General features: G+C 36.1%; 1 protein-coding gene across 1 annotated transcript in view; it reads right to left on the reverse strand.

The window, feature by feature from the left end:
- Positions 1-19,932, reverse strand: part of ABCA12 (ATP binding cassette subfamily A member 12) — a 214,699-nt gene that overhangs the window by 56,714 nt on the left and 138,053 nt on the right. Inside the window, exons 20-27 of the mRNA XM_023217266.2 lie at positions 17,169-17,259; positions 14,548-14,727; positions 13,700-14,015; positions 10,646-10,760; positions 4,006-4,335; positions 2,867-2,936; positions 2,644-2,778; positions 634-780 (exon numbers count right to left, since the gene is read on the reverse strand). Of these exons, the coding sequence (XP_023073034.1) occupies positions 634-780; positions 2,644-2,778; positions 2,867-2,936; positions 4,006-4,335; positions 10,646-10,760; positions 13,700-14,015; positions 14,548-14,727; positions 17,169-17,259 (1,384 nt within the window). The remainder of the gene's footprint in view (positions 1-633; positions 781-2,643; positions 2,779-2,866; positions 2,937-4,005; positions 4,336-10,645; positions 10,761-13,699; positions 14,016-14,547; positions 14,728-17,168; positions 17,260-19,932) is intronic.

The raw sequence follows: 19,932 nt of genomic DNA on the forward strand, positions 1-19,932 counted from the left end.
AAAAGATATATCTAAGGCTTGGTCCCCTGGTTGGGCAGGATGATACCAAATTATGGAATAAATGATGCCTACAAGTTGTGATTTTAGAGTGATAAGACTAGTTCAGATCTGCGGTTTATAGAGTCCAGATCATTAATAACTATCTACGCCTGCTTCAGGCATCACAAAAGGACCACTTATGTGGCCCGTACTCACTTTATAAAGATGACATGACTCACCTAGCATCAGGAAGACATAAGCTTTGAACTATTTTTCCAGTATTTGGGATGGGTTATGCTAAATTACTGATACTTGTTACTTGGTTACTTCTTATGACTGGTGACAGATGGCTGGAGTTAGGGGTGCAGATTGTGGCCAAGGAACAAAATTTTCTCTGTGTGAGTCTAACTGGACCACAAAGGGATCTACAATCTTGGCCTAATTAGCGCCATATGCTAACCAACTGAGCTAATGAGCCCAGAAAAGCCACAATTTAATCCCCATAGGAGTCCAAAGACACATGTGTAGACATTTTCATCATGACTAAAAGGATGATAATTTTGCCATTTAGAAAAAAATAATTGAAACTACTAGTCATGTAATTTCTTATCATTTCTCTCATAACAAGGCATACTGTTGACCGACTTGTCTTACTGGCAGATGGGTTGGTGTTCTGCATCATGATGTTAGTAAACATGAGGCCATTGCTCTTCTCAGGCTTCACCTCTGCACACCCAAATCGCTCCTTCCAATACGAAGGAAGGATTGGAAAATACCAGGGAGCTGCCATACCATATGTCCCTGGAATAAAAATGTATCAGGAAAAGTGAGTTTTAGTTGACTGTTAACATTAAACATCAGAAACGAAACAGTAGATCCTATGTATGGTTTAGGAAGTAGTTTCATTTATTTATTTATTTGAGATGGAGTCTTACTCTGTCAACCAGGCTGGAGTGCAGTGGCGCGATCTCGGCTCACTGCAACATACACCCCTCCAGGTTTAAGGAATTCTCTGCCTCAGCTTCTGGAGTAGCTGGGATTACAGATGCGTGCCACCACGCCCAGCTAATTTTTTTTTTTTTTTTTTTTTTTTTTTTTTGTATTTTTAGTAGAGATGGGGTTTCACCATCTTGGCCAGGCTGGTCTTGAGCGCCTTACCTTGTGATCCACCCTCCTCCCAAAGTGCTGGGATTACAGGCGTGAGCCACCGCACCCGGCCTTATTTTTTGACACTATATAAAACTAAAAGGTGGTCTCAGTTTCCAAAGTAAAGCAAAAAAAAGATGACTTTTTTGCTCGTTAGTTTTTAAGCAGCTTCATTTATATTTACTAAAACTTATCTAACTGTACACTTATTGTAATGGAAAAAGCCACTATATATCTATGAAATAAATGCTACAAGTTGTGATTTTACAGTGGTAAGACTAGCTCAGATCCAGATTCTGGGTTTCCAGCCCAGAAAATGCCACAGTTTAATCCCCATAAGGGTCTAAACAGACATGTATAGACATATTCATCCACGACTGAAAGGATAATTTTGCCATTTAGAAAAACATAATTAAAACTATTAGTCACATAATTTCATATCATTTCTCTCATAACAATGCATGCTGTTGGCCTACTTGTCTTCCTATTGTAAGTGTACAGGTAGATAAGTTTTAGTTAATGTATGAAGTTGTGCCATTCCATATTAGAACATGTCTATAACTCAAAAAATGTGTCTCATGCCCATTTGCAGATAATCCCTGCTCCCACCCCACATCCCAGGCAATCATTGATCTGCCTTCTGTCTCTATCTATGTGTCTTTCACAAAGATCTTACATAAATGAAATCATGTTCTTTTATTCATTTATAACATCAAAAAATACATAAATATAAGTAGGGCTAAATGGAAAACTATCTAAGCATGTTAGAAAGGATGACTGAGACGTAGAAGGTCTTCTTCCTTTAGAATCTAGTAAATTCTCCTTAGAATTAGGAGATTTGGTTTTTCCCTTATAATATCTCACACTCCTATTTAGAGAGACTGGATTGATTTGACACTATTTCTAAGCTTCTTAATTCACTCCATCTTTTAAAGGAATATCTGAGAGGAAATTTAGCAGTATATTATCTCATCCTGAAAATTTTTTGTTAGCTTTGGGATTTGAGTATTTCTTTTTGGAGATTATATATGGCAAATAAGATTTTTTTTAATTAAAAAAAAATTAAAGGCCAGGCATGGTGGCTCATGCCTGTAATCCCAGCACTTTGGGAGGCCAAGGTAGGCAGATCACTTGAGATCAGGAGCTCAAGAACAGCCTGGCTAACATGGTGAAACCCCAGCTCTATTAAAAATACAAAAATTAGCTGGGCGTGGTGGCACATGCCTATAATCCCAGCCACTTGGGAGGCTGAGGCAGGAGAATCACTTAAATCCAGGATGTGGAGGTTGCAGTGAGCCAAGATCACATCATTGCACTCCAGCCTGGGCAACAGAGGGAGACTCCATCTCAAAAAAAAAAAAAAAAAATTATTTTTTTTAGTTTAAAAAAATTGTGCAAATAAAATATTAGAACATATTTAAAATAAAATATTATATTTTAAATAAAATATTAGAACATAGTTGATTTATGTTGAAGTTACACATAAAAAGCATACATGTGTAGGAAGTATATTCATACCTGGGAAGACATTCCTGACATACCAAGCAATAAGGAAATAAATGAAAGAGTCAGCTAGGATTAGACAGCACAGCCAGCCAAATGAGGTGGTGTCATCCTGAACTGGGGAGCTGTACATATTTTCCCACTGAAGACCTAAAAAGTGAACATGAGTGTTTATTCTTCTGTGACACACAGCACAGTTGTGAAAGATAAAATCCAGTTTTAAAGAAAGGGGACCCACCAATGCCCTGTTCTTCGTATCGTGCAATGTATTGGCTTGCATAACTGAATGCTGTTGGGGACAGCAGGCTCTGTGAAGAAAGGAAACAGCAATGATAGTTCTTGTAGATTTCATGTATTTCACCCAGAGGGATCCTAAAATACTTAAAAGTTTGGACATTTGTATAGATAAAATTGATGCTCATTCTCTAAGCAAATTTAAAAATACAGCAGTCCCTTACCAACCAGGCTACAACTGTGATGGAAGAGCAGAGAGAACAGCAGAAAACAAAAACAGGAAAATTACAACTTGTAACCATTCGTTAAAAAATCAAAATATACACTTGAACTCATTAAATGTTGCTTGACAAGTAATTAAATAGGAAATTATGGAGTAATTCAATATTAAGACTAAAATTTACTGAAAACATTAAGGGACAGACGGTGTTTTCGCTCCATACATTTATTTCCGGTATAGAAGTATTATGAATAAAAATATACTAAAATATCAGTTGATTGAATACTGATAATTGCAACAAATTAGAAATTTAAATATTGTTTGAACCCAAAGTTGTCAATACTAGATAAAGTTATTCATTACTTTTTATTTCCATAAATAGCAAAGTTTTAATATGATGAAATTTGCCTCTGCTTTCTAAATTTCAGTCCGTAATCTTAATGCTTTAATTAAAATTCATAAATTAATGTAGTGCTTCTGAATTGAAAAGGCAGAAAAGAATTTAAGGTTGATTATATGCTGTCGGTGCATTTAAGCCATATTGTATGTCATGAGAACCGTGAGAATTGTTCACATATGAGAATAATTCCAATACCAGAGGCTCCAAGATGTTTCAGGAATTGGACCAGAGAGAAGTCAGAATTCTTGACGACCTCTGAAACATGATGTATGACATTTTAACTGTTCTTTCTTTAGGAACTATTTCTTAACAGTATCACATATCATGGTTTTGTAAGCTCTTCATTGTCTTGTATGGTATACAATGATGTAGGAAAAGCTATCATTAGGACATTGAGCTTACTTTGCTTTCACTGAATTTCAAATTTAGATAAGCGAACTTCCAGTTTGAGAATCCAAAAATAAGCAAACAAACAAACAAAAATGGGTCATTTCCCACTCTGCCATTCCAACAGTTGACTTACCATGAACACTTTGACTACATAGCTCAACTCATTCTCTACTGTAACCAGAACAATAAATGGAAAGAAGGCAATGATGTAGATGAGGCTTCCAATCAGAGCTGCGATGTTGGTGTTGTTGAAGAAGACACTGATAAGATAGCTCATGGCAATAACCGAGAAGCTGTAGTCCGAAAAATACAGGAACAAAATGAACCCATTTGTTTTAGGAAGAATATTGCCAAGCTTGAGTATAATGATGAGGATCACGATGGTAACCAGTAAAAATCCGACACTCTCTATAAGCCAGGCAAAAAAATGGCTGCAGGAGTTGACACCCATCATCTTCATGTACTGTAAGAAGAAAAAATGTGAGGTGCTTGTTATGCTGATATTCTCCCAAATAAAAATTATTCCCTGTATTATGTCGAAATGTCATGATAGTCTCTCTATGTATGGAACTAGGCATTTTAATCATTTACATAAATCAAGAATTTATCCATGCTTGCTATGTGAAATATGCCTATATAAACCAGAACATCTTAGATTATTTGTTCACAGAATGGCACAATATAATAAACAATTTGGATGGTGAGGGTTTGTTTAATTACAGTTCCACTTGATAATTGTTATCCAGCTGACATCTCTAGATTAAACCAATTTAGAATAGATTATCAAATTTATGGTATCCTCTGAATAATTTTACATGATTTTGACATTTGTGCAGGCATGAGCATTTCAAGCTGGTGAAAAACCATGGCTTGACTACTAGTTCAATGTAGAGACTGAGCTCATAAAAATCCATAATTTTTTTTTTAATAAACACTAATGAACAACACAATCAGTATTTATGTTCCTGAGAGAAACAGTATACCTGATTCCTAAGAATTTAAAACACAGAAACTTAAGAGAGATCTTCCGCCTTTGGCTATAGCCTTCCCATCCTTAACACTTACTGGCAGTCTGGGTCAATATTTGTCATCCTTGTTTTCCAAAACGCCATTTATACATTCATAATAAACTCATGTATCTGAGATCCTCTATACCTCTCTCTCAATTGATATTCTTTGATACCTCAGTGATATCCCCAGAGGCCAAGGCATTCCACAAGGTAGAAAAATAAACCAGCACAATCTATTTGCGCATTAACTCAAAAGGATTCTGAAAGATTTAAAGTTCCCTGGGAACATCACACACCTGGGCCTGTCGGGGGGTAGGGGGCTAGGGGAGGGAGAGCTCTAGGAGAAATACCTAATGTAGATGACAGGTTGATGAGTGCAGCAAACCACCATGGCATGTGTATACCTATGTAACAAACCTGCACGCTATGCACATATATCCCAGAACTTAAAGTATAACAAAAAAGTAATAAAAATTAAAATTGAAAAAAAAAAAGATGTAAAGCCCTGTGGACCTTGGTTTGGTTGAATTTTGTGACACGTACTTTGGTGTAACCTGGATATCCTGGTTTCCAGTTTTAACAATTCATGATTAATGTTAAGCCTATGAACCTAGTATCCTTTAAAAAAAAAGGAACAAAAGAAATCTCCAGGAACAGGCCAGGCGCAGTGGCTCACACCTGTAATCCCAACTGTTTAGGAGGCCGAGGCCAACGGATCACCTGAGGTCAGGAGTTCGAGACCAGCCAGGCCAAAATGGCAAAACCCCATCTCTACTAAAAATACAAAAATTAGCCAGCCATGGTGGCAGGCACCTGTAATCCCAGCTACTCAGGAGGCTGAGACAGGAGAATAGCTTGAACCCAGGAGGCAGAGGTTGCAGTGAGCCAAGATCATGCCATTGCACTCCAGCCTGAGAGAAAATAATGAAACTCTGTCTCCGAAAAAAAAAAAGAAAAGAAAAAGAAATTTCCACTAACAGCTTTATAACCCAATTTTTTCTTTTATCAAAATCAAGGATAGTCAATGCCCCACCCCATTAAACCTAACTTTTCCAGGAAAAAAAAAAAAATAGTGAATGCACTAGATCTTTTGCTCTACAAGCAAAATAGTGAATTTTACTTTTTGCTTTTGTAACATCACATTTCGATAACTCTGCTGCTCCAGTTGTTACCAGGGAAACAGCTACCTGGCTGCCAACAGTCTAAGCTGTGGGCTTTAAGCTAATCACCACTGAGAAAGAGCCTGTGACTTTCCCTCTTAACTTTGCCCTTTTTCTCACCTTATTCTCTCCCTAATGTGTTTCTCCTCCAAGACCCTGTCACCATTTGTAGTAAAGACTCAACCTATGCTTCTGTGGTTCCATGGAAAGTATGGATCAAAGTAGCATGAAGCACAGGTCACTATGGAAAGTTTCCCCAATTGCTACACATGCTATCACTGAAAACAAAATTACATTTTAGTGTGAAAAAGACGTCAGATATCTTATTCCAGCAATTATTTGCATGTACCCTACCCCATTTGAAAAAAATACTGTGTCATGTTTGGTGATTATTTCAGAGGTATTCACCTGTTCCAATATGATATGTTAGTCCTTTTTATTTCCCTTTCCTACTATTTGTATTTTCATATTTTATGCCTATTTGAATATAATTAAGTGGGGGAGTTATGGAACCTATATTACTACTTCCCAAGCTGATATTTACCACAATTTTATGTAGCCTATACAAACATATTTCCCCCCAGTGGCAACATATGTACGTAGGGCACAATGTCAATGTATTTCCCAAGGTGGTTTATAAAATATCTAGACCATATCAAGGCCACAAAATAAAGCTGATGTCACGTGTATAAACATGATTTTCTTCCCTGACAATTGATAGCTTTCTATAAATCACTTATATATTGAGAATATTCTTCATTCCTAGACTTGTTAGAAGATAATTGGCAGGCTTGAATACCAGGACTAATGGTATTTAATCAATGTAATTTTGAAATTTTTGATACTCAAGATCAGATTCGAGTCCCAGGAATTTGTAAAAGTTAGATACTAATCATTTTGCTTTTTCCTGAAACAGGGTGAGTTAGGTGCTTCCAAAAGCATTCACTATTTAACATTGTAGCATGAAACTTCAGTGTGAAACTTCAGGATTTTACGCCACGAGGAAAACAGCTGCTATTCATAAAGAGAAAGAGCAGTGAGAGCATATAAGTCATCCATAAATTATCCAGATTCACTGCCAACTTTGTTGTAATAAACAAGACCAAACTTGCTGATGGAAGGGGGCCCACCGAGAGCGGCCGGCTGTGCTTTCTTGGATGCCATTAGTTCCTCCTCAAAGTGACAGATGTCAGGTGCCAGCTTTGTAATCAGAGAGTCACTTGTCTCAAGCCTCCCAAACCTGCCAGAGCAATTCATCAATATCTGATAACCTGTTGCTCAAAGAAAACCCCTCTGCATAGTGGCCAAAGTCTGCCCAGTTTACAGGAGAGAATAAGAAAGAGATTCTAGAAGAGTTTGGATAAATGTGTTGCCACATTCATGAGAAGCTTATGCACAGGAATTGACGTAAATACTGTCAAGAAAAGAAATCAGAAATACTCATATATTTACTTGATAGCAATATCTTCATTCAACTCCGCAGAATGTCAAGTACTAACTCATAAGGAATAATAACATTTTCTACCTCAATTTCTATAATTCTATTAACAATAGACATTTATATTATTGGGTTTTTTAGTATAGTATAAAGGATGTTGTGACCATTACTGGAAACATTTCAAATTCCCACTGGTGGGGTGGATTAGTGTATGTCAGGCAAGCACAAAAAATTGTTTAATGTGAAGCACTAGGGGACTAAAAAATCTTTGTGTAATTATTGGTAACATCTCTGCGGCCCACATATATTTTAGGTTACCTGGCTGAACTGAGAGAATGACTCCAAAATTCTGTCTCCAACAAAATATAAGCACTGAAAGTCCCATAGATGACTTACATTAGATCAAACAGATGAATCGAACTCATAAACCATGAAAATAATGAGAAAAAAATACTCTTCTGTATGTGTTATGAAATCAGATTGGTATAGCTTTATCATTTTAATTTTTAAAAGCAAAGTGCAGAACAAAACCCAATCGAAAGGCATTTTTAAAGTACTTTTTTTATACTATGGGCTTACTTTAATAAGTAAACTTATTGGATTTGTGCTAATTTATTTAACAAGGTAAAGAGATTCGTGGAATCATACCATAACAAAGTCAAAGATAAGTGGCTTCATTGAGATACCAATTAACTTGGTTTTCTTGCCAGGATTGAGAATAATTACAGAAGGAAAGCGGGGGAATATTGATTTTATTTACCTTTTTTGCTTAATTTGAATGAGAAAGAAGTAGGACTTGGGCAGCTTTAGACTTTATTAGAATATAAAAGGATGGTATTAAAAAGTGACTGAGTTTCTGGTAGCTTAAGAGATTATCCATCATCATCTGCAAATGTCCTTAGAAGTCTATGTTATTAAAGTAAGACTAAGGGTGAAGGTAGCTATGATCTGGAAGAGGATTGGTTGGAAGTCAAAATACTTCAGTTCTACTGCCAGATCTACCATTAACTAGCTCCAAGGTCTTCAGCAAGTCACTTCTCACTTTCTGAGCTGAACCTTATATCTTTAAAAAGGAGTTTAGATGAGAACTGTGGGCAGTGGAGCGAGGCTGAGCAGGAGGCACTAGGGACATCCCACTCCTTCCACGCCCGCCTCCATCAATTCATTTCATAAACACACCGTATTTCTTCGAATTTAGGACACCGTTGAGGATGTGCCATTATTTTATATGCCACCAAGAAAGAAAGATTACTGCCAAATAAATCATGACACCCTATCAAATGTATCCCAATTTCAGAGGCTTTAAAAAGGTGGAGGGGAAATCAATGTCTTAGAATTGATAAAATACGAATAATTGAGCTCCTCCTCTGTTCTGGCAGACAGAGGGAGCTACATTCTGGAAATAAATGTTGAATGAAGTCTAGATGATCAGACTCAGAGAGTTTAAGAGATTGAGCTCGAGTGTATATGGCTGGCAGAATCGGAATACAAAACCTGACATTCTGATCCCAGGTTCAGTGATCTACCACCATGTCACTTTGACCCCAAGACAAGGGTGGTTAAATTTTAAAGTTAGATGCAGGCCAAATGGAGACACAGAGCTACCAAACAGAAACTGGTTCATAGCTAAAAACATGTCTTTCGCATTTTCAGTTGAGAAATGACTTTTCGTTATGCTTTAATATTTTTTGGTGACATACATAGATGCTTTCAGAGAGCATCATCTTCAAACACGAAATAATACAATGTGTGTGTATTGTATACACACGGTTTTATATGCATATATATTTGTATCTATACGGTACGCATACATGCTTCTATTTACTGTTTCTATCACAAGTAATATTTTTAAGGTAGGTATTAATTTTGAAGTAGAAATGGACTCTGTTTCTGTCACAGTTTCTATCTCAAAGGTTTTCTTTACTCTGTGAAGATTTGCTTCTGAATACTAGGAACCTGAAAGAAAACTAGAAGGTAGGGGCTTGCAATCATGATTATGGTTGAAGGCATGGATTCAATTTTCTAAATTGGAATTAGAAAACCATTGCATACAGTCCTGAATACAACAGGACTCAACCTAGTTGATGAGAAGTTTAACAAATTATAACTGAAATATAAAAATACAGCTGTGTGGATCAATCAAAATTCAAATAGAAACGGTAAAAAACATACGTTTAAATGCTGGGACAACACTGAAAGCCTGATGCTGAACTAACAGTAATATGAAGCAGCAACTTGTATCTTACAGGGAGAAATGATCGATTGTCTAAAAGCATTGTCAAGGTAAGTCTGAAAAGGACAAGTGGATGAACAGGTTCCTCTGACCTCATTATTCCAGAATTCAGCCAGCCCTTGCAATAATTATTGTGCCCCAGTTTTGAAATGTTTCATCTTTGTTTCCACTCCATGAGTGAGTATAAGAATGGATTCATTATGGGATCAGTAGATAAAATAATTTCTACTCAAATACAATCTAAAAACTACATAATGCTTTATCATCAGTCCTAAAAAGAAGTAAGATATTTTGGATTTGGGGTTAATGATGAAGAGCGTGCCCAGAAAGAGGTCATGCTTCACACTCTTGGTTCTGTCTTCCATTGTGATATGGTTATTAACCCAATCAGTAGCATAACATGAAATTCTTAGTTTCTATAAGTCAGGAGTCAGTGGGAAATGGAGAAGGTAACTGAAGGAGACAAGATATACTGGAAAGAGAATTTTCTTTGTGACAGCCAAAATAAGCCATACATCTATGTCTATGTTTATAGCTCTATCTAGATCTACATTTGGGTTATTTTAGTTACCATGCCAACAATCTCTCTGCCTGAACAGTTGTTATTGTTGTTATTTAAACTTCCTCTGTTAGATCACAAGTCCTATAGGTAATTTCTTGGGCAAAAAAATTAGTCTAAGAATTATCATTGTACTCATATTTTATTCAGATTTTGTTTTTCAAAAGCACTTATTAAGTGACTTTTATGTCACTTTTTGAGAAAATAAAATATTGCCTTACCAGCTGCTTTTATGATTTGTAAAAGGTTTTCCTTTCTGTTTAATTCACAAGGGATAAGTTAGGCTTTCTGAGTTTATATAGGCATGATGAAAATCATAGTAATTGTTCTATGAACAGGACTTACTCATAACAAGAAGTGATTTTCAACATACCTCATGAAGCCGGAGGTCTTTCTCATAGACAAGCTTTTTCACAAAGGCAGCTATAAATACAACCCAGGCAACCATAAGCACGATTGGAAGAGAATAAGAGACACTGGTTAGGAAGCTGTAAAACAAAAACAAAGAAAGAAAGAAAAATTCAGTGACCAAAATAATGCCACACTTGCAGAGACTATAATATATAAAGAACTCACTCTCTCTTACATTGAAGTTATGATCCTGTTTTGAAATTGAAAGTATTACCCCATTATTTATGATGCATGAAGCTGATTTAACCCATGGGTCTGTGGTTTTTTTGTTTGTTTGTTTGTTTTTTAGTGTAATGTTTCAAGAGTAAGAAAAAAAGACAGCTCTGGATTATTAGATAAAATTGACATATTGTTTAAATTGTGTTTGAGTATGTCCTGTCTGGGAAAATAATGACTATATAGATATAATTGCAAGGCTCAAAACCTTTATGTCTAAACTAAATTCTTATCTAAAAGGCAAATTTAAAATGAGATGATTGGTTTACCTAACTAAAAGCTATATCTTCCAAAATCACTGTATTTATATCTACTCTTAGGAAGATCAGTTATTATGAAACTAAATTTCCCAAAATGAAATAAAATCTAAAGCATTCATTTGTTTTTGTTTATTTGTTTGTTTATTTTTTAGTAGATATGGGGTTTCACCATGCTGGCCAGGCTGGTCTCAAACTACTGGCCTCAAGTGATCCACCTGCCTTGGCCTCCCAAAGTGCTGGGATTATAGGCATGAGTCACCGTGCCTGGTCCAAAGCATTTGATTTAAAATGCAGACAAAGAACTTGGATTCCTCAAAGTAATGCTCTGGAAGATGCTTTATACATGGTATAGAAATGCCTATTTTGATGATGTGCTAAACTAGAGAATCACTGGAAGACATCCTCAAGCCCCAGATGTGTTCCTCAGTGTCCTGCTCATGATGCCTGAAAGTTAAATTGGAGTGGTTCTCAAAGCACCCAAAGAGATTACTAAAACACAAGTTGCTGGGCCCCAGCTTCTGATTTATTATATCTGGGTGGGGCCATGTATTTGCATTTTAAACAACTTCCCAGATGATACTAATGCTGCTGGTCCAGGGACCACACCTTAGTAGTCATGGTTCTGACAACTGATACCCTTATTTGCGCGGAGGCAAAGGCAGTAGATGTCGATGAAAGATTCTAAGTTGCTCTGTTTATATGCTGGGCTCCACTGAAGCTTTCACTTGGAGAAAGGTCCCAAGGCCATTTCCTTTTGTAATCTACAAGGCTAAAAAAATTACCTCCAAGTGCTCCAAGAAAAATGTAAATATTAATGAAGCATGAGATCACTATAATTCAGTATCACTTTAGCATGCAGAAGTGTGTCATTATCAGAGAGATGAGGTGTTTTTTGGTGAGGGAGCAGTGGGAGTTGAGGCCATATTCCATTTTTGTTTGGTTTGTTTCCTAGGAAACTGTATGGCATGGGGTAGGCATTTAAAGAATACTTCTTGAATGAATTTTGTTTGGGTTCTGGTGCAGCCTTAAAGTGATTTCTGGATTTAGAACTAGGCAAAGGCCTTCATTCATTAGCAACAAATCCCCTGTAAAGTTTCTTCCAAGTGATAGTGTATTTTAGGTTTGGTCTAGTATAAAACAGAAATGCTGGTCTTGTAAACAGAAGGATCCCTGTAGTACCAGTTATATTATCTTGGGCAAGTTCATTAGCCTTTCTGGATTTCAGTTTTCTCATCTGGAAAGTATGGACAATAATTCCTGCTCCTACTTACCTTATGAGGTTGTTGGATGAAACAAATGAAATAATATATGTGAAATCATTTTCTATGCAACAGTTTATATGTGTGTAAGGCATTATGAACATATTCCCATAAAGAATACAGACTGCACTTATTCTTTAAAGAAACATCCAGGTACTCACCATCCTAGGTACCAAAATTTATAAGGGGAACAAATGAGCAGGTAACTAGATAAGAATTTTAACTTAATTGACCCCATAGGTCTTCATAATCTGTGCAAGCCATTGCAGTTCACACATAGTTCAGGCAGCAAAGTCCCCTCCACAACAGCCTCCACAACAGCCAGCTAACCTTGACAGTCCACTTGATGGAATCCTTACCTGCTTCCTCATGCTACTGTTGCACTGGGTTACATTACCTCATCTCATTTATAACTCTTGAAGTAGTCAAGGGAGACACAGCATTGAAAGAAAGAAAAAAGAAGAGAAAAGAAAAAGCCAATACCATTTGAATTGTATATAAACTGCAATAACTGGGTTGCGTAGCATGTTCAATTCCTTTAAAGTAATAATCAGCCTCAAGCTTTTATATAGGAAGGTGAACTTGAAAAACGTAATCCACTTATTTTTTTAACCATCTACAGAGTGAAGGAAGCATTCAGTGCTACCCAACTGGCAGATTTCTTGAACATTCAAATTGAATTGTCTAAAAGCATTATTGTTACTTCTTTATTCATCGAGGAAAACCACTTTAGATATGGAGGATTCCTAGCAAATGAACTGACAGTACATGAAAGTCTCAGGCAGCACAATATTTATCTCAAATAGTTGATAAAAATGTGTTCAAGATTTCTTTTTTCAATTTGTTTTCTTAAAATTGATCATGTGCTCAGATATTTTAAAATCCAATTTGGGAGTTGGAAGGGATTGTAAGATGGTCTTGTTCATCCCTTTCATTTGACTAGAGGGAGGTAAGCCCAGTAGACAGTGGGTAACATCAAAATCATGCAGCAATGTACTCAGGTCTGAAGTCCAATTCTTCCCATTTTAGGGCCAGAATTTTTGGAGAGCTAAGGGTTATTATAGATCATTTGGTAACCACTTTACCATCGTTTTGGTAATGATGAGCAGTTATGATGAAGCTATGCCGTATAGTGTGAACCCTTTTTCAAAACAAGCATGTTACAAAGGTTTGGTGAATGTTATTCCTTTCATCTAGAATTCCATTCATCTGAATGAACGGACTGAAGTGAGTTCTTAGAAAAGTTGTTGATCATTAAAAAGGCTGAAAGTGCACACTTACTTGTCTTTCATGAAGCAGGGATAAGGAATTGCTTGAACCTGGACTGCTATTTCCTGGGAGTTCCTTCCAGTTTGCAATTCAATGATTGCTCTTTCAATACTATCCTGTAAATAAATAAAAGCCCTGCCATAGATCTGGTTGTGTGATGGAGAATTGTGTGGCCCTGGGGCCCAAATCTTGGTTCTTAGGCTTCTTGTGGTCTGTGCGGTCTTGAGACTCATGCGGATGGTATATTTTATGACAGGAGGAAGAAAGACATTTTCAGAGTCGTAGCCTCTGTGCCAGCTTCTGTTAGAAGGAAGCTTAAAAATAACACCTAAAAATAAAATGGCAACAACAGCAGAAAGGTTATTTTATGGTTGACGTTATTCATTGTTTGGAGAGTACACAGAGGGGACAGCCAAACAGTCAATTGAGTTAGTAATGTGACAGTAGGCTCAGGCTCTTAATTTACAGAAAACATGGTTAATTGGAGGTGTCAACCTCAGAGATTCAAAGCTGGAGTTTAAGAATACAATCACCAACTAAGTAGACAGAATAAATGCATCACTCTAAGCCACTTATTACAATAAAAACACTTTTAGATAAATTATCTTGACTGATTATGAGGATGGACTCAACTTCACTCAAACTATGTAATCCTTTTCAATCTTAAGTACACCAACAAAATTAGACATGCTTAGAAATTACAGTTGGTTGCCTACATGAAAGGTTCTCTTTTCTACGGACATCAAAGGACCTAATGACCCCCACACTAGTTTTCTGAGTTCTGGATGAAAGACGTGAGGAAAGAATTTGGCCAATTTTAGTACAAAGAGAAGCTCAAACGCTAATAGAATAGCACTTACTTCCAAAGAGTTCATTGCTTTTGTAGAGCCTTTTAGCCTCTCTCTCCATTTCCTCTATGGTTTTTGCTGCCTGAATACGGTCATATAATACACAAGAGGAAATATTTACTGTCAGGGAAGATAGTGTGTTAAGCTGATCAATGATGTCAATGTTGTTCTCTAATTTCAGCCTTAGAATGTCTAAAGAGGCAAAGCAAAAGAGACAAAAAAAAAATTATGGTCTTGATTCTGGTAGTAATTAGATGAAACACTGATTTTTTTGTAAACACTAAACTAGATTATAAATAACGAAAGGCTGCAGAATTTACTCTAAAAATATCTAGTATTCTACACCAAAGAAAATGGGTCGTTATGCAAATATTCATTGAGGATCCGAGCTAGTTACAAATACAGTAAACCTACGTTCTAGGAAAGATACAAGATAATTTAAAAATATATTTTGTTACAATTTAGTTAACAAAGAACTAAGACGAATAAATTTTTTAAAATCTATCTACATGTAGTTAGGACAAAAAACTATAAGTCAGAGATGCGAGTTTCGAATAAGCTAAACAGAAATGCCTGCTTTGTACATGTGAATGCACAAATTGAAACAAAGGAAAGTCTATGTAGAGTACATAGGACAAATAAACTATATTATTACATAAGCTGTGATATAGAAACATTTAAGATACCTGAAAATATATACCACATAGTTGTGAATTTCTAATACTGTTTGACTTAAAATCTTATGTGAGTTACTACTTTTGATATCTGTATTAATCTGACAAAATGATCAAGATTTCATTTTAGGTAATTACTCTGGAATAAAGGGGACTTAATTTCTCAATTTTATGATTCTTTGTGAGGAAATCAACTGGGACAAAGGGTAAATATGAAATTGCAAGTTAACAAATCATTTGGCCAATTAAATTTTTACTGACTACTACATCATGAATACTGAGAAGGCTGTGAATATCATAAATCCCTCCTCACAGAACCCAGACATGTCTCTTACATCGTCCAAAATAGGACTAAATTTCTCACAGAAGACAACTTCTTAAATGCACTTCTCATTAGAATTTAAAGTGAAATGTTTTACTTGATGTAGATGTTGGTGGGGGAGGGGTAAATTGTGGTTGAACAGTGGCCTCCAGCGGCCATTGGAAATCAACACAACACCAAAGAATTATTTAGAAATTCTGGTAGACAGGATCATAAAAACACTTCAAAGGGTCAGTGTCCCCCGAATTCAAACTATATAATCTCTTCAATACTAAGTTACATATGTAATTATACAAGCATAGAGTCTCAATGCTACATTCATTTTAATCTTATTTTAAATTCTAAGCCTCACTTCCTAGTTCAGAAGTTAAAAATGACAAAATTTATATAAGAACTTTTTAGTTTAGCCCTGATATGTTAATCAAATAGTTCCTTGCCCAAATGATACTTTTAGAGAATAAATCCACTAGTACCTTTATTTAATCTAGCTGGGTTGACTATCATAATATGTGTACAATCATATACAATACAAATATAGGCATAATTCTTCCCCACTGGTTTACAACCTAAATCATATACGTCCCAGCAGTGCCGGGGAGGAGGAGGAGCACTTGCTCTGCTACTGCCAAATTCTGATGCTCTCAATCTGTTTCTCATACCCATGGTTGCATAGCAACAGTGAATCAGACACAGCCTGAATTAGATGTCTTGCATCCCTTAGGTTGAAGGTGGGGAAGTGGCAGAAGGAATGTACAAGTTTAGACAGCTTCCTTTGATCTTCTGCAGACTCTTCCTTTTAAATGACCATGTGAGGAGGACCCAACCTTGAATACTGATTTCAGATTATTTTCTTTTGAGTCTCCCCATTGTGTTTTTCTTGCTTTTGCTAACTCTATATCTCTTCCAGTTACATTCTGGATTAGTCAAGTGATACTGAGGACAGTGGAGATAAAAATGTTAAATGTAGCCAGACACAAATAATTTCAGTTTCCCTTGTCCTTAAGGACTTGCCTTTCATCAAGTCACTAAAATAACAGTGCTCCCTTACTTCTAATAACCTACCCATGATTGAAGAAAAAAAACTGCATTTATATTACATAATAACAATTTTTTTTTTTTTTTTTTTGAGACAGGGTTTTACTCTTGTCACCCAGGCTGAAGCGCAGTGGCATGATCTCGGCTCACTGCAACCTCCGCCTCCCGGGTTCAAGCAATTCTCCTGCCTCAGCCTCTCAAGCAGCTGGGATTACAGGCATGTGCCACCATGCCCAGCTAATTTTTGTATTTTTAGTAGAGACAGGGCTTCACCATGTTGGCCAGGCTGGTCTCGAACTCCTGACTTCAAGTGTCTGCCTCCCAAAGTACTGGGATTATAGGTGTGAGCCACCACGCCTTACCTGCATTATAATTATTGAAACTAACTACAGACACTGAGCTTGTAAATAATCATGACTACTTATAATTGTACAACTAACTGGGAAGAAGATGGGGGGATATATCCAGTGTCTCATTTTTCTTTGAATAACTAGCTAGACACTAAATACAGAAGAAAAGGGGGAAAATGTTATCATATGGAACAATATTGTTTATATTTCCGACATGACTCATGAACAAAAGCTTTGTGAATTTGGACTCACCGAGTTCATCTATCTGTTTCAATAGTTCAACAGCATCAAGTCCCACGGAGAATTTTACGAAAACTTGCACAAAAGGGTTCCTTAGAGTATTCTAACAAATAATAATTAAAAATCAGTTTCAATACAAGAAAAATCATGTTTGACATTGTCTCTCTAATAACCACCACAGTGAAATGCAGTAACCAGAACTGGGCATGATCAATGCACTGTCTTGCAAAGGCTCACAGAGAAATCCTTGAGAAGAAAAGAGAAGATTGGGGGTTGGTAATGACCTGACAGGCTGGGCTGTTACTTGTCCATAGATACAAACTGGTCAGCATGCACAGTGGCCAGATGTGACTACAATTATCAACATTAGAAAATTATATTCAATTTAACAGAATTTTTCCTCGTAGGTATATTATTCCTTTTTACCGTATACTATACACAATGTTGTGATTCATGGTTGAACTTTGTTCACTTGAAACACAAACAACTCTCAAAAATCATGATGTCTCCTTGGAATCTGACATCACAACTGATTTGTATTCAAGTTCTACTACTTCCTGGCCCAAAGCTTTCAGCAAGTACCTTTTCCAGTTTCGGGTAACCTTTCAGTGAAGTAGGTAAGAATGGCTCATCACATCAGAATAGTCCATTTCGATTATTATATTATTTTTGAACTGTCATTAAGTGCAACTATGTGAATATGAAAGAATACATTGATGATAAAACTTTAAATTCTATCAATGGAAAGACTGAAAAATTAAAAGAAAAAGCTAATTGCTTTAAAATATAAAGGTCTTTCTAGCTATTTGCCAAATTAGAAGACATAACTTCTACCACTCTAGGAGTGCTATTAGCTAAAATCTGTTGAGCTCTTATAATACCATGTGCTGGGCACCATCTTATAGAGTTTAACTTGACTTTCTCACTTTGTTTACAACATTTTGAGGTAAGTGCTATTATTACCTCTAAGTAATAGATGACAAAGCTAGGGCTAAAGAAGCTATGTAAATTCTCCTAAGGACACACAATTAATAAGGGCTAAGGGAAAAAATAAAGGAGAGAAGTCAACTCAATTAAAGAAATGTTTTTTCATCATATGTGTAAATTCATGGCCTGGTTTTTATGTAAGCGAGGCTTGATTGTCCTTTTAGAGCCCAGTTTGGTACAACGTATTCTCATGTCCTTCTTACTAGTGTCTTTTGTTTTATTGTCATGGGGATGAATGATTAAGAATAACGTACTAGTCGAGCACATATATAATAGAATTAGTTTGCTAAATCCATAGCTACTGAGGGTTCTAAGAGCAGTTGGTGGCATGTTGACTGATGGCTAGCTACCATGCAGCTACATGCTGTGATAACAGTCCTTTAAGGTCTGTTTATCAGGAATTAGCTTCTGCATCTTGGAAAATCTGTATCAGAGCATTACTAACAAATAAAGTACTGTGTTAGTTGCAATCTGGAGACAATCCACTAAACCCTATTTCAATTCTCCCATCACTCCTTTAACAATCAATAATATGACATCTAATAATAGGTACAGTGTATATTATTTGGGTGATGGATATGCTAAAAACCCTGATTTGATCAATACTAATCCATGCATGTAGCAAAATGCACTTGTATCACATAAATGTATAAAAATTTGAAAAATACCAAAACACCGAATGCCTCCACATATGTGATCTTCACAAGTCTGTCATTACCAATATACTAATTTTAGAGATCCATAAACTGCAGTTCACGTGCTTTAAGTCATTCACCTAAGGGTTCACAGTGGCAAAGCCAGTTCTTGTGCCAGAAGTTTAAAATTTCAAATTCTGTGCATATTTACAATATTACATTTTTCCTTAATAATTGAAAATAATTTATTTTGTTCTGGACAGAATCAAGATCCTTCCATTAAATGATGATCCCTTTATGAACACAATCCCAGAGATTCTAGCAAATCACTATACTTTAAAACCATTATGTATAGAACATGTCCTGTTAATTTACCACTTTAGCTGACAAAACTTTTCTTAACAAAATAATTTGTGGCTTTTTTTTTTTTTTTCTCCTCAAGGAAAAAATGTCTTAGGAGAAAATAGCAATGTATTGTTTAGGAAAATATATTTGTCATGAAGTACTATCTAAGTAGCCTTCGTTATCTGAGACTCACTAGAAAACACCACTTAAAATGAGCATGCTTAGAATTCGAATCAAAAATTAATAGGAAATTGTGGGGAAGACATTTGATGAAGGGTTTATATTTATTAAATATATTAAATATTGTAGAAATTTATTTAATCCTTTATGATAAAATTTGGGTTGTAATTATAACTGTGCATTAATTGTTAGTCAAAACAAAGACTGAATAAAAGCACCTTTGGGGTGTAACTTTTCTGACCATCTCATATCATATAATATCCTTCATTCTAAGCTTAACTTCCTAAGCATGATCATAAAAAAGGGCATTATTTTCCCAAAAATATTTTAGGGCTCCATTAATCTTCCAAGGGCCTCTCTTTGATATGTAAACCATTCTCTTGAAGCTCCTAGGTTGTCACCATTCCTGCCAATTTTCTTTTCTCCAACTGATTACTGGGCTAATTCCGCTACTCCATCTTCAGTTGTCAATAGCTCTGTGATTGGAACATTTCCCCACATTATTTGCATCATCTTCAGAAATTCCTGCCTTGTTGTTTGTTTGTTTGTTTGTTTGTTTGTTTGTTTGTTTGTTTTGAGACAGAGTTTTGCTCTTGTTCCCCAGGCTGGAATGCAGTGACGCAATCTCA

This window comes from Piliocolobus tephrosceles, chromosome 11 (genome assembly GCF_002776525.5).
Source record: "Piliocolobus tephrosceles isolate RC106 chromosome 11, ASM277652v3, whole genome shotgun sequence".
Lineage (NCBI taxonomy): Eukaryota > Metazoa > Chordata > Mammalia > Primates > Cercopithecidae > Piliocolobus > Piliocolobus tephrosceles.